Below are 14,545 nucleotides of genomic sequence, written 5' to 3' on the forward strand. Positions count from 1 at the left end.
CTAAGCATATCAGGACAAAAAACTTATAACCCACACTACAGGAAAGGGAAAACCCCAAACAGTGTTTAACTGTTTACCTTAAAAAGAAAAAGCCCTTAGAAAGCCATAATAAATGTCAATCTGTACAGCATACGACACCCTCTGTCCTCAGACCCTTGCAGCACAAGACCCTCCTTTGAATATTACAACACAAATGTCCATTGTAGCCAACAGTTTATGTAATTTATTTTAAGATGATTTGGTTGTTGTACTTTTTAAGCGCACAACTGTGGTCGAAGCTGCAAAGATGAGGACAATAGCTGTTTTTAGGATAGTTCTCACTGACTCTGGGAGTGAATCAGGCTTCGACTGAATATATAAGTATTATAACACTCAGGAAACTGAGGAGTTTAATAATGAATCTGCAAAGGGTTGAGCAGAATTTCCTTTAAGCCTTTATTTCACTATAGACGCTTATAATCGACTAAGCATGACTCAGCAGCTGTTAACAAAAGATATTGGTATTACGAATCACCAAATATTTCTTTGTAAGAAATTACTTTATGGGAATTTCAGTGCGTTAAAGTGATCTTCAAAACATACTTTCAGCTTCCTGGCCATTTCTTGCTTCGGCCCCCAGCCTTGGATTTGAGGACCTATGTCCTTTCCAGCTGTGTCTTGGATGTGATTAGACTGTATGATCAGTAAGTCCCGTACTGTAAGTCCTGGTCTTTTGTTAGTCTTTGTCAGATACTTGAATGTCATCCACTGGAATGTTGCCCTGGATTACATAAAATAAAAGTGTGTCCTGCTTTTGGGTCCACCCTGCTCCACATTGTGACAACCAGGAAGAGACATTGTTTTGAAGATCTGATACACACACCATGGCAGAAAAGAAAACATATATTTCTCTACCGTGTTACCCTGCTATTTCACTGAAATTAACATACTTTGCATCAAATCTGAATACTTGATTGAATACTTGATTGAAGACTTGTTGAAGCGGATACAAATGTCAATCCAAACACCATTAAATTACATTTGATGTTCAGTTCAGATAGAGCTAACCCAAATGCAATGCAGTGTGTTTTTTATTAGGATACAATCCAACATGTTTAAAGCTTTCATTACACCATCCTCAGAGGACTGGCTTTGAGAGATGCTTCTGAATACTGATGTTGTGTGAATGGAACATCTTAAAGCGGCCGGTGACCTTCAGTAGTTGAGGGCTGGTTTGCTAAATGCACAAACTCTGAACATTACCTTCAGTATTTGGTTTCAGTTGATGTTAATTGTCAGATTGCTGAGAACATATCAAAACAATAATTAAAAAAAGCTTTACAAAAACCTTATTCATTTTATTTCCTTAATCCTTTTTTTGACTGTAAGCTAAAATACTGATAAATGGCAAGGTAAACAATGTCTATTCATATTTATTTAAATTTAATTCACTGCTGTCTTGGCCTAACAATACATTTATATGGAAAGACTTTTAGGAAGTTAAGTTGTTAAAGCAAACTTAAATAAAGTAAAAGATTCACATAGCATTTATAAAAAATCCACCCAAATGTGTTCTTCTTTACCCATTGTTATGACCCTGGGTCATTGGGTCGTCTGTGTGGGAGTTCTGTTTTTTTCTGTCCGTGTGTGTGTGTGTGTGTGTGTGTGTGTATGTGTGTGAGAGCAGGTAGTGCCCGTTAGCTGATTGGCTACATCCGACACTCTGATTGGTTCAACTGAAGAGACAGGAGTATTTAAGCTGCAGCAAGGCAGTCCCTCTCCCCTCTCGTCGCCCTCTCCTAATCCCAACAAAGGCAGAATAGACTGTGAGTGTGTGTTAGTCCTGTTGTTCTGTGTGTGCAAAAGTTAGCGAGTAGGTCCCTTCTGTATGTAAGCTAATCTAATCTGTTTTTGGAGACACGCTTTTGGTTAAACGTAGGAGTGATAAACCCTTCTGTCCCGTTTTTCTTAGGAGCTATAGGTAAGAAGCCTTTATTTTATTTTACTAATTTTGTTAGGTAAGTTTAGTGCATTATTGTACGAAGGTTTATTGTTTATGTTGGGGTTGTCTCACCGCCTTAGCATCTATCACATTTACCAAAGGTGTTTTTCTGTGTCACTGACCTCTTCTTGGGAGTGGGGCGTGTGCAATATTGTGCTGCGGCAAGGTTCCTAGACCGGGGCGTAACACCGGTTAGATTTGATTCCATATATCACACATGCTCAAGTCGATAAACAGCACTGAGACTCAGTGCATGGTATTTGAGTGTTTTTCTCCCCCGTCAAACCTCAGCCTGAAACCAGGGTAACCATGCACACAGCAGTACAAACACACAAACTGATTATCAGACTATTTATTTACACAAGGTTTACAAAAACAGAACAAATAGAATTGCAGTAGAAAGGATTATTTTAAACTCCAAATGATCTTATTGGATATTGATTACAGTAGATTACATTAGGACCTTTTTCCTAAAATCCAAAAAAACGAAAACTACATCCCAACGATGTTTCACTCACACTCCTAGAGATTATAATAGAGTAGATATTGATATATTACGAGACAAACGTAGGATCATCGTGAGACGGCGCAGAGGTTGTAGGGTTTGGGACAGAGCGTGGCTCCTAACTTGTACTGCAGAGTTGGCTGCACCCCAGGGGGGGCCGAAAAGGAAAACCTCTGAAGGAGGGTGGTGAAGAAGAGAAATAACTCGGCCCTGGCCAGCTGCTCCCCCAGACACACACGCTTACCTGAGAACACACAAAACAACAGATGTATTCACACCATCTTTATTCACTTTGCAGACGTTGTGCCTGCTCCTTTGACTGTGGGGAGTGATCCACTGAATGGATGGGTACACCATTAAACCCAAACACTACAAACTATCCCATTCTAAAGATATAACTATCAACTAACCTGCTGAAAAAGGAAGGAAGGCTTCTCTCTTCCTGAATTTTCCATCCTGGTCCAGAAAGTGCTGAGGGTTGAAGGTGTGTGGAGTTTCCCAAATCGTCTCGTCTCGTAGAGCAGAGATCAGCGTGGCCAGGACCATGGTGCCCTGAGGAACACCCATTCATGAAAACGGCAAGTCTCTTTGTTTGTCTTTCTACAAGTACGTTTGATTTAATAAACAGAAAAGAAACATGATTACACATTTTAAAAAACAGATTACAAGTTCAGCTTCAAGGTTCATTCTCAGTCTTGGAAACCCAAGTTAAATGAATCAAAACAATTGTAACATAAAAAATGAATGAAACCTGGGTTGACCCAGATCATGTGGTACATCCAAAGCTACCAAATACACTAGAATAGAAATGACTTTATTAAATGAATTCATTGAGTGTAATATGAACGGTTATTTATGACCAGCAGTACCAAAGACAACAGCAGATTTACATATTTTAGGCCATTAATTTATACAATAAATAAATAAATGATAGATTCTAAGTATTTAAAAATAATTATTATTTGTATCATCTGTTGGAGATACTTATTGTTTTATAATATTTAATTGTTTAAAAATGTGTAAAGTTCTGTGTTTTAATGTTAGTTAAATTGAGTACTTTTATGATTTTGTTTTGAAAACAGCTTTTGGGGAATTATTTGGTTTGGAGTGATTTACCCCGGAAAAAGCAGATGTTTTTTTAACCAGGGAGAGAGTGGACGTTTACCCATTGTTCTTTGACTGTTTGATTGTTGAAACCAAAGGAAAATAAAGTGAAGAAAATAGAAATCTTGCATTGACAAAGGATGTTATGCCGAGTAAGATGGTGCCTCGATGGCAGTTTAAATTGTTTGTTTATTTTTGATTTACATGATCTTTGATTGAGTGACCGGTTTACACCAATGCTAATAGAAAATCCAATAAGGAGGGCAAATAATAAGCACTGTGTACCTTTGGGAACGTGTACTGGTCCAGTGTGGTCTCTTTGTTGGTCATGCGGACCAAATTGAGGGGAAGAATGTTGGCCATTCTCTGGATTTCATGGATGACTGCGTCAATGTACGGCATGTTTTCTCTGTCAGTCAGAGAGGGCTGCTTGGATGACCCAACCACAGAATCTATCTCCGCCTGGACCTTCTCTGCACAGAGGAAACGGGAAACAGTGGGATCGCAATTCTCTTAACTTGCATCTCTCCGTCCCTCACTTGCGTCTTTTCCTTGTGCATTAGTCCCTTCCACCAGGGATGCACGGAGAGATGCAAGGAAACCACGCTAAGAAAGAGGAAGCAAGGAAATTAGTTTTAAGAGCAATGGGATTTCCTTTCCTCGGAGCGTCACGTGAAGCGACGTCCGTTTTTGATGACCGCGGTAGGCTACAGCTGGATCGTCTGACAGCAGCCAGCTGTGTCCCCGTTTCATTCAAACACCCCCCCACCTGACGCCTCTGTTAGTACAGATAAATTAAAAAAAAAGATTAAAGCCATTCTTAAAAATGTACAACGGAAAATATGTTATTTCGGACAGATACTAAAAATACTAAATACGCTGTTAAACTGCTCTCAGGTTAAGACGCATCAGATCAGCGCATGCGCTGCAGCGTCCAATCAGTGACGGATACACAGTAAGAGGGCGGGGCGAGTTCACCGGAGGATGGTCTGGTGGTTCCTCGGTTATTGCTCCTCGCTCCTCGGTCCTCCTGCACAAATAAGCGCCATGGGACTCTCCTTAAGATGGTGCACAACAATCAGCTTCCGGTGAGACAGAGGAGCGAGGAAATGACAAATAAGAGAAGTGAGATCTACCCAGTGTGAGTCCGGGCACTGCAAACATGACTAACGGGGAATATTGTGCAAATATTAATTAAGGTCAAGTAACAACGCTAACAAAACACGCAGGAATGGGTGTGTACAGGAATTAATCAAACACACACCTTGAATATGAGGGTAGTAGATCATAAACAGCAGTCCCCAGTGTAAAGTCGTAGTGGTCGTTTCAGTTCCAGCACCAAACAGATCCAGAGTGCAAAAACACAAGTTATTCAAATCAAAACCGGATTCTTTGTCCTCCTTCTGTAAAAAAAAACAAAAGGTCCATGTATGAGTAGACATATTTAATTAAAAATCAACAAACGGGATCAAGTGGTGCAGGAATGAGTCCTTAAACACAGAATTTAGTTAGCATTTTTGCACTTCCAATTCCGCTTTTGGTAAGATACCTGATAAACAGTAGATCTGTGGTTAGCACAAGCTTTTTACATTTTGTTCAACAATAAAGTATGTCAGTGTGCCACAGCTACGCAGATGACACACAACTGATTCTCTCCCCGGTCTGAAACCCAGGCTGGCTGACATCTCTCAGTGGATGGCTGCTCACCACCTGAAGCTCAACCTAAACAAGACTGAATTGCTCCTCCCAGGTAAGGACCATCTTTACATCAACATTGGCACCACTGCTGTTTCACTGACTCCGACCGGAGGGAACATGGGCGTGACCCTGGGCGATCAACTGTCCTTCATTTCTAACTGCTACAACGCGATCCAGCAGATACACTCTCTATAACATCAAGAGGATACGTCCCCTACTGTCCCAGGAGGCAAAGCAGGTCCTGTTCCAGGCTCTGGTCATCTCACGCCTTGACTACCGTAACTCCCTCCTGGCTCGTATACCTGCCGTCTGACCTCTACTGCTAATTCAGAATGCTTCAGCCTGGTCTTCAACCTCCAAATTCTCTCAAACTACCCATCTCCTTCGCTCCCTTCACTGGCTACCATTGGCTGCCAGAATCTGCTTTAAGATACTGGTACTGGCCTACCGAGCTGTGAAGGGATCAGCCCCCTCCTACAGCCAGGCCTTGGTTAAAACATACAATCCATCACGTGCACTTCGCTTGGTGTCAGCCAACCAACTTGCTGCTTCCCCAGCACCTACAATGGTAGGATAAGCTGAGTGAATATATCTGCACTTTCCTTGTTGTTCTGAGTTTGAATCTCGATGTTTTTTGTACTTATTGTAAGTCGCTTTGTATAAAAGCGTCAGCCAAATGAAATGTAAAAGTAAATACCCTAATGGTGAATGTCTGAAACTTTTATGTGACATAAGAACAGTGGTTGCTAAATGAGATGACTGAACGCTATAGTTCCTCTATAGCCTTAAGTTAGTTTTTTACTTCTGGTGATTGCAATTACACTTAAAAATATAATAAAGTGGTGTTAATGTGCTGAGATTATCCTACTGTACAAAAAAAAAACAAGTGTGTGTTTACCACAGATCTTATTTTCTGCAAAATTCCTTAACCCAATGGAAAAATCGTTCTGCTTTCTGTTAAAGGAACCCTTGTGATGATAACTTTCAGGTCGGGCTATACAAATACATCATCCCTGCACCACTCTATACAGAGCGATGAACCATCACCTCTCCCATCTCTGAGAGGAAGCAGTCAATGTAGTCTCTGGGGGTGGACGGGTCAAAGCTCTCTCTGTGTTCCTTGATTTTCATCTGTATGTAGTCGATCAAACCTTGTGTCAGAGTGAAAACCCTCTGGTGAGGTCCAGGCAGCCACTTCATCAGGCCGGGCAGGATGTTATACAGCTACAGAGAAGGAGACACAAACCAGATCATTTGTAAATCAGGCAATAGACACAGCAGAAGAAGACATACTTTATTAATCCCACAAGGGGAAATTCAGTGTATACTTTTTATAGGGTATACAGTGCGAACAAGACCTATACACATTAGGCCCAACACATACACATGCACAAACACATACATTTTTTAGGCTCAATTCCAAACCGGGTGTTTTACTCGGGAATATATACAGTACCCGTGTCTAGAAAACGGTGTGAATTTAATTAGAAAGTTGTACATATTTACCGACTAGTGGGGGAACCAACCATTAAAGATTTTTGGAGTTTTATTTAAGTTATTATTTAATATTTTGTCCAAGAGATGCTGATTTGTAGTAGGGTGTGGTTTGAAATTGGGCCTTAATGTGAAGATGGAAGAGTGAAGGGGCTGCCATGTTTCAGTAACCAGGATTAGTTGTTTGAGCAGTGCATTGCTCAAGGACACCTCGGCAGTGAGCAGGAGGTGAACCGGCACCTCTCCAGCTTACAGTCTAAGGTCCTACAGACTGAGGTACTGCCGCCCCCACAGGTGGTGGCAAGTAAAATGACAAACAAAATACAGAATTGTGTTCTTATTTCCCACTCCTAAACAAAAAGACGTCATTTTTACATCTGCACATTTCTTGCAGATCTCTTTTCACAGAACACATTTGGATGTACACAGTAGAAGCAAAGCTGTCTATTTATTTGAATGATAACCGAATTCCATCATATTGTCCTCATATCATGCCACCCTACTATCGGCCTATGTTCTGTAGATCTTACTGCACTTACTTATTTTCACACACTGGTTGAGAGTACTTTTGGAGGTACTAGCACATTCTTTACATATTATAATTATTCCTTTTATTACATTTTTGAAAGCTCTGGTGTCCTTTCAGAACCACATTTCAAATAAAATACAAATATTATAATGTAAAAAATGGTTCAAGCTACAGTAAAACACTAATAAACAGTTAATGCACTCAGAGTCTTATAATGTAATACTTAATAATATATCAGTCATGGGGATATTAGTATTTTTACTTTTGATATTAACATCTTACATTACACATACTTTTGTATTTTACTTTGGTTTTAATGCATGATTTTTGGTCGTTATGGAGTATTTTTACACTGTTTAATAAAACAGTGTATTATTCACATGTGTATGTATAGTCACAGTTCATTATTACATTTTTTTCCCCATGTGTTTTATTCAATGCAATGAGTTCTGGAACCCTCTTACAAATTAGTTTAATTTGATTGATGGTGTTTGGCTGGGTAATTCCTGACATTAGAAAAGATGAACGTGTAAGAATGAGTCTCACTTGGGCCCATATTCCTCCCTGTAGGTACAACAGCTCCTTGAAGGTCTCCAGTATATACTTGTGCTGCTTGTCATCGTACTCAAAGCGGTCCCCAAACACCAGGCAGCAGATGATGTTGGACACTCCGTTCTGTATCAAGGACTGCGCATTAAAAGGCTTGCCTGTTAAATAAAGAGAACGTGTATAAGACAGGACGACAAGTCGAAACATGACATAGAAGAAACGATGACTTTGATCTCTGAGACAATACAGCGCATGGTCTGAGGTCCTTGCTCCAAATGTGATGGGAAATCACATATGGAGCAAGGACAATAAAAAAAGATGGCATCACGGGCCGCCATGTAGCTCAGTTGGTAGAGCTGGCGGAGGACCCGTGTTACAATCCAGCACGGGAACATTTACCGCATGTCTCCCCATTTCAAGTCTTTCTCGTCAATAAAGGCACTGGTTTCCCAAAGAATTATTTAAAAAATAATGCATCGATTGATGGTTGTCTGTTAAAAAATAAAGTTGCTCCATGCCTTTGTGAAGGGTGAAAGCCTCAGAGAGATAATGGCTCTCCTGCTGGAGGGACGGCTCCAGGGACATCTTCCCCAAACCAAAGTTCCTGAGGGTCCGGATAGCAAATCTCCTCTGCTGCTTCCAAGGATATCCATTTGATAACACCAGACCTTTTGGAAACAGAATAAACGACCTGAACTTAATTGGAAATGGACAAAACTAGCTAGAGTAAATTTGCTAAATGCTCATGTGTCCGATACGGTGCCAGCCTGTCAGTTAGGGCCAGGCGCTAAGAATGAAATCAAATATCCTGATCAAGGTCTCACTGTTAATATGTTAACATTACCCTAACACGTAACAAATAAACTAACAAAAAACATGACCAAGTTTGATCAAAACTTTCAGAGAAGGAGAGAGAGAGGTTGCAGAATGATAGCAGCATCAAGATGACTCAGATACAGGCGTTCAGTATGCACCACACTGAGAGTGAAGAAATAATGCTATCATAAATTATTATAAAGTCAAAAACTCTAATTTCTCTTTCCAGTTTGTCATACATTTCTTAATTACAACACCACAAGTGTTTTTTCTTTTTTCTCCCCCCCAAAAAGAAGTAAATACAAGTATTTTTAATGTATTAATCATGATTAATCCGAATATTATTTTAATGAACCAGATTATGCTTTTCCACGACTGACAGCACTAATCACAATATATTTGACCAAATAACTAGATATTAATTGTGACGATACTGTAGGGTTGACCGTAATTAATGTCCCAAAATATGTACACAAGAATTTTGATAAATAATGATCAGTGAATAGGATTTAATGACGAAGCAAATAATAGAGTAGTTAAGTTAAAAAATAGGGTCAATTTAAAACCAGAGCAACATTTATGATATCACAAAATTAGTAAGTTATCTATGCTATGACTTTATTGATATCATAGCATTATATTACCCAGGCCTAGTGTCAGTCTTATGCTAATACCCACTGAAAATGCAACACACAGTACCGTTATTCCCAGCTAATGCACTAAACAACGGTATCGTCGGGCGATCCTCGTAGTCCTCTCCCTTCTCGATAAGGACCTCTCTCACCAGCTTGTAGCCATGGACGAACACAACTCTCCCACCAAAGAGCCGCAGGCTGAAAATCCTTCCATATTTTTCTGCAAACTGAACACAGAGAAGATACTGGTGTTCAGGATCACTGAGCAGACAACAAAAACAATTCATTGTGGCTTTAGAGGGACATAGAGGGATTCGATATCAGTAAACGTATAACCTTTATTAACATTGAAGATTCATAATGATAATACAAAATGCACTCAACAAGTAACCTATGACTTGCTATAATTAGTTAGAATCCTGAAATTGATTGAATTTACACTTTGAAAATAATCATAAAGTTGCGTTAATATGTGGAGAATATCCTGCTGAACAAACATGTAAGTATTTTCTGCGGTATTCCCAAATCCAATGGAAAAATCCCATTGCTTTTAGTGAAGGCGATGCTAATTTATGGGTCATCCTCCATTTATAAGTCATCACTGCACAGTGTTAATAGCTCCACCTTTGGCAGCTGCAACATTATAGTGATGATCACATTAATGCATTGATAATTATAATGAATAATGTAATATAGGAATGGGACATTCTGAAAATTGAGTAATATTGCATTTGGGACTTTCAGTATGTTTTAATATGAATACTGTTTTAATTTGACTATGAATGCAGGACTTTTAGATGCAGTTTGGCTTAATACCAACATTGTGTCAAAGCAGAGATATACAGCCTTCACCTCCACATATTCCCATATTTTTATTTAACATAATATATAGAGTGCTTACACCTGTCACAAATTGTCATGAAGCAACGGCAGGTTCTTGTGAACGTTTCCTAGCTTCTTTATAAGTCAAATTGACACTATATATATATATATGTACTTTTGCCACGACTTCTGCTTTATCTGACTGCAGCTGGACTCTGGTACCAGCGAGAGAGACCATATCTTTCCTGTTCTCAAATTTCATTTTAACATTTCTGTATTTGTTTTTAACGCACTTCATGGACTGACACCAGGTTACATTTCTAAACGCCGTTTAGAAATGTAACCTGGTGTCAAAAATTCCCTTTTCCACCTCCTGATCATTATATCCAATGAAATACTGGCCTTCAATTTCAATTAAAAACTAAAGCAATTCAGGGTTAACTTCACTGGAGTAGAAGTAAAATCCTGATGTGGAGGTGAAATGTCACTCCTATCTGTTTACTGATAATAACTGAACTATTATTCACCCTCTGGCACTAGTTCAGATGTAACTATTTTACTTTGCTGAATCTTTTACATACATTTGCAAAACTTGTATCAAGATTATCACCCTTCTATTCATGTATTCTCTTTCTTTTGTCTGTGTTTTTAACCGACCATTCTTTATTTATATTTGTTTTGCTCCATAATAACCAGTAACTGATGACCAATGCACTGTAGTGCTTTTACTTAAAGATAGTCAGGGTGGAGAAGCCACCATGAGTAAGGTAGCTATTATTCTTTATCCAAACAAAAACCAAGGCAAAGTGTGAAACTAAAGTGTCTAGCAACACTTCCAAAAGTCTCTGAATTTAACGAGAACAGTCGGTTATCTCCTGTTTTTGAAGGAGATAAAACAGAGCATTTTCTGTCAGCTCAGATTTGACTTCTCTTCTTTAAACTGTAATATGTGCTCATGTGTTTCACTGTTGGTGTATAGGTACTACCTAGCTATGCTTCATGAAAGACAGGGTTTCCTATCAATACAATCATTTCTGATAATACATATCTTCGTGTCTTCTTCTCCAAGGTTGTATGTATTATATAATACACTTAAATTAAAAGCCATATTTTGATTTTTGCCCCTCTTTATTTATTGGCATTGCATTTCATTTTGAGATAATAAAAAATTAGTCAGGATACATTCCCTTTATATTGTGATAATTACAGTAGATTAGGTTACTGATTACGGTTTTTTTTACAGTAGTTTTACTTTTTTGAAGTAACGCTACCAACCCTGCCGTAAGCCCTGGGGGTTTAGTCTGTGGGGACTTGGACTTTGGTCATAAGGGTCGCGAGTTCACATCCCAATCGGACAAAATATTTGGAGTGTGGACTGGTACTGGAGAGGAGCCAGTTCACCTCCTGCGCCACTGCAGAGCCACCGAACCCTCAACTGCTCCCTGGCACCGGCTAGAATGGCTGCCTCTCCGCTCTGGATCCTCTCAAATGCATGTGCATGTGTGCATATGTAGTGGGGTGCTTATGAATGCAGCTCAGGGCCTGACTCCTCTCCCAACGTCTCCCCTAATTAGTGCAGAGTATAAATTGCACCGGCTGGCATTGTTCTTTCCTTTGGCTCTGCCTTCATGGTTGGTGGTGCAGTTAGGCTGTCTCTGTCTCTCAACATATTGGTCTCAGTTACTGTTAGTATTTGTGGCTCACTTGCTGTTTCCTTACAGTTTTTCCTGTGACTCATTCTTCCTGTGGTGAGTAAAGCCGGAAACTAAAATTTGTATACCTCATGGTGGACCATTTTTAACCTTATTTTATCATTGCTTTTAGGTTCACCTGCTGCTGTTTTTGTATGGGCCATCTAACTGTTTTTGAATGCCAGTTAAGCATTTTTGGTTTGTACTGTTTAGATTTGGTTTATATTGTTTTGTTGGTATTTAGCATTTTTGCCTGTTTTTGTTTATTTAGGTCAGTTATCATTTTTGCTTGTATTGTTTGGGTTGTGTATATTGATTAGGTTAGGTTGTTTTGTCTTTGTCTTTATAATTTAGTTTTTGTTTAACCAACTGGGATTCCCCTTTGTTTGTTTAACCTTGTTTTCAGTTATTTATTTTCCTTTAGTAAAGCTGAGTGCTGGTCATTGGGGGGGCTAGGCACCCTCACTGTTTGATGTGGTGAAGATCACCAGGGAGCAATAGTGAGTGACCTGTTTGCTGTGTGTGGTTTGCTGTGGCTGCACCTGGTGAGTACTTGGTTGCACCCTAGAAACACGATTAGTAGCCTGGCACCCCATTAACTGGCCTCAGCCCACCTTTACTTTAGTTTCTTTTCTTGTATACTTTTAAGATAAAGATTTTAATCCCATAACATATTAAAGATCATTTTAAAACGGATTAATGCTTGGTGTTTTATAACCCATTATGCTGTCTTCCAGCACCGTTTTCCTGAGTTTCCTTTTTTTCTTTTGATTTTACAATTAATAAATGTTACTTTATTCTGAAACACGTCTCTGCCCCTCAGTCCTGCACCTGTCCTACTGTTTTTATGTTTTATATCCTGGGGTGCAAGTCCACAGGTGGCGTTGTCGGTCCTCCATCCCCATTTATTACAATTTAAAATTAACCCCGCCACACATATCTGTGTCTCGTATGTAACTTCGCATCTGCATTTGCATGTATAAAAAGCAGAGTGAAAAAAGTGAATTTCAATAAAGGTCCATCTTCCAAACGTCTCATTATGAACATAAACAGCACGTGAGCACTGCTGTTGTTAAATAACTCATACAGTAGCTCCGGTGACGCGCAGTAGACATCACTTGAAACTGGAAACTGTTTTTGTTTTTGTGTGTCAAAAGCGTTTTTTGATGTTTGATTTAAACAGCACTGTAACCCATGACCTACATAACAAACGGTTTCAGAATGATTACACACCCTCACCAACCGATCTGAGTACTTACGTAAAATACATTGTGCACTGACACTGATTATATAAACACATTTCTATAAAGATACTGATGCATACCTCTGGGATCTGCAGGTGGAATCTGGTGGGACTAACGCGAAGCAGGTCACCGAGGAAAGGGAGAGCCCAGGGTCCGGGGGGGAAGTTAGCAGGGACTCTGTTCTTTAGAACGTCAGCCATCAAAAGGAAGACTACGAGGAACATCAACACACTCTGACAGTCCACCCACTCCCATCCGAGCGCACTGTAAAGAGTCTCCATCCAGCAGCTTTGTTTGGACGGCTATGGGAGCTGTTTTGTTTTACACTGTTCAACAATTGTTGTACTATTTATTGACTAACCAAAGCTCAGGGGAAGTGGGCGGGGTCATATGACATTCACCGCGTGCCTCACTTTCAAAATAAAAGCCTGAGTTCACTTCAGTACACTACTCGGGTTATGTAAGAGTAGCAATACTACCAGTGTAGATATACTATGTTTCAAGTAAATGTCTTTTCATCAAAGTTTTTTTTGAGGATAAAATAATAATTTTCGATGTACTTGAGTATTTCAATTTTGTTCAACTTAGTTATTTTACTCCACTACAATTCAGAGGTAAATCTTGTACTTTTACTCCACTACCTTTATTTAATATCTTTAGTTACTGATTTGAATAGCCTAATATATATGAAAATTAATGATGTGAATATAATCAACACTTAAATTAGGCTTTAGTGTCAGCTGGAGTAAATTCGCAATCTATACAGTGTACTTAAAATAGTCGTATCTTTACCAGTTTTGATGACTTTAAACACATTAATGCATCAAGAATTGTAATCAAAACATACAATATATTATTCTGGAATATGGACCAATCTGCATATTTAGTACTTTTACTTTTGTAACTTTAAGTACATTTTGATGCTAAAACTTTTGTACTTTTACTGGAGGAACATTTCGAATGCAGGACTTTTACTGTAACAGAATATTCCTACACTCTGGTACTTCTACTTTTACGTACACGACCTGAGTACTTCTTCCACCTCTGCTCTTAAAGTGCTCTTTATGCATTAACAATGTCTAATATTTTACTTAAATGTTGCGCCAAGAAAAAAGGTGGGGCAAGTTGGGCAAATTTATACAACAAAATACATCTTTTATAATACATGAAAAAAGTATGGATTGCCTTATGATGGTTAGAGTAATGGTAAGGGGCTTGGAAAAGCCTTATGTTGCTAAGGGTCCTCACACAGTTAAGTAAAATCATCATGTGTTGCTCCTTTATTACTGATAATAACTGAGTCATTTCAGTGCCACAATAAAATATCTATCTATCTTTCTGCTTAATAGGTCATTTACATACAGGACACTTGTGGACTGATACAGGATTTCCGATTTTGATTCTGATTACTGCATAAATAAATAATATGTATGTGCATTAACATTTTTCAACTTTGTCCAGGACACACATTGCATGC

The 14,545-nt window shown here is 39.0% G+C and overlaps 1 protein-coding gene and 1 pseudogene across 2 annotated transcripts; one reads left to right on the forward strand and one right to left on the reverse strand.

The window, feature by feature from the left end:
• Nucleotides 1-2,318: 2,318 nt before the first annotated feature.
• On the reverse strand, nucleotides 2,319-13,446 carry LOC134864748 (cytochrome P450 2J4-like). 2 transcript variants are annotated; one of them, XM_063883966.1, is made up of 9 exons: nucleotides 13,149-13,446; nucleotides 9,376-9,538; nucleotides 8,379-8,528; nucleotides 7,858-8,018; nucleotides 6,336-6,512; nucleotides 4,855-4,993; nucleotides 3,876-4,063; nucleotides 2,897-3,038; nucleotides 2,319-2,730 (listed from the first exon to the last, which is right to left on the reverse strand). In XM_063883966.1, the coding sequence occupies exons 1-9, from the start codon at nucleotides 13,347-13,349 to the stop codon at nucleotides 2,555-2,557; spliced, it is 1,497 nt and encodes a 498-aa protein (XP_063740036.1). In that variant the 5' UTR covers nucleotides 13,350-13,446; the 3' UTR covers nucleotides 2,319-2,554. The 2 variants fall into 2 exon arrangements, with proteins under 2 accessions (XP_063740036.1, XP_063740037.1); XM_063883967.1 differs by lacking the exon at nucleotides 2,319-2,730 and having other exon boundaries at nucleotides 2,897-3,086.
• On the forward strand, nucleotides 5,017-5,865 carry LOC134864400 (uncharacterized; annotated as a pseudogene).
• Nucleotides 13,447-14,545: the final 1,099 nt, after the last annotated feature.

This window comes from Eleginops maclovinus, chromosome 5 (assembly GCF_036324505.1).
Source record: "Eleginops maclovinus isolate JMC-PN-2008 ecotype Puerto Natales chromosome 5, JC_Emac_rtc_rv5, whole genome shotgun sequence".
In the NCBI taxonomy this organism is placed as follows: Eukaryota; Metazoa; Chordata; class Actinopteri; order Perciformes; family Eleginopidae; genus Eleginops; species Eleginops maclovinus.

Excerpts from the sequence above, each read along its gene's own strand:
- LOC134864748 (XM_063883966.1), bottom strand. The coding sequence starts at position 13,349 with ATGGAGACTCTTTACAGTGCGCTCGGATGGGAGTGGGTGGACTGTCAG. Across the intron at positions 4,994-6,335 it reads TCCTCTCAGAGATGGGAGAG|AAGGAGGACAAAGAATCCGG; the intron begins GTGATGGTTCAT and ends TTTTTTTTACAG. Across the intron at positions 2,731-2,896 it reads CTTCCTTCCTTTTTCAGCAG|GTAAGCGTGTGTGTCTGGGG; the intron begins GTTAGTTGATAG and ends GTGTGTTCTCAG.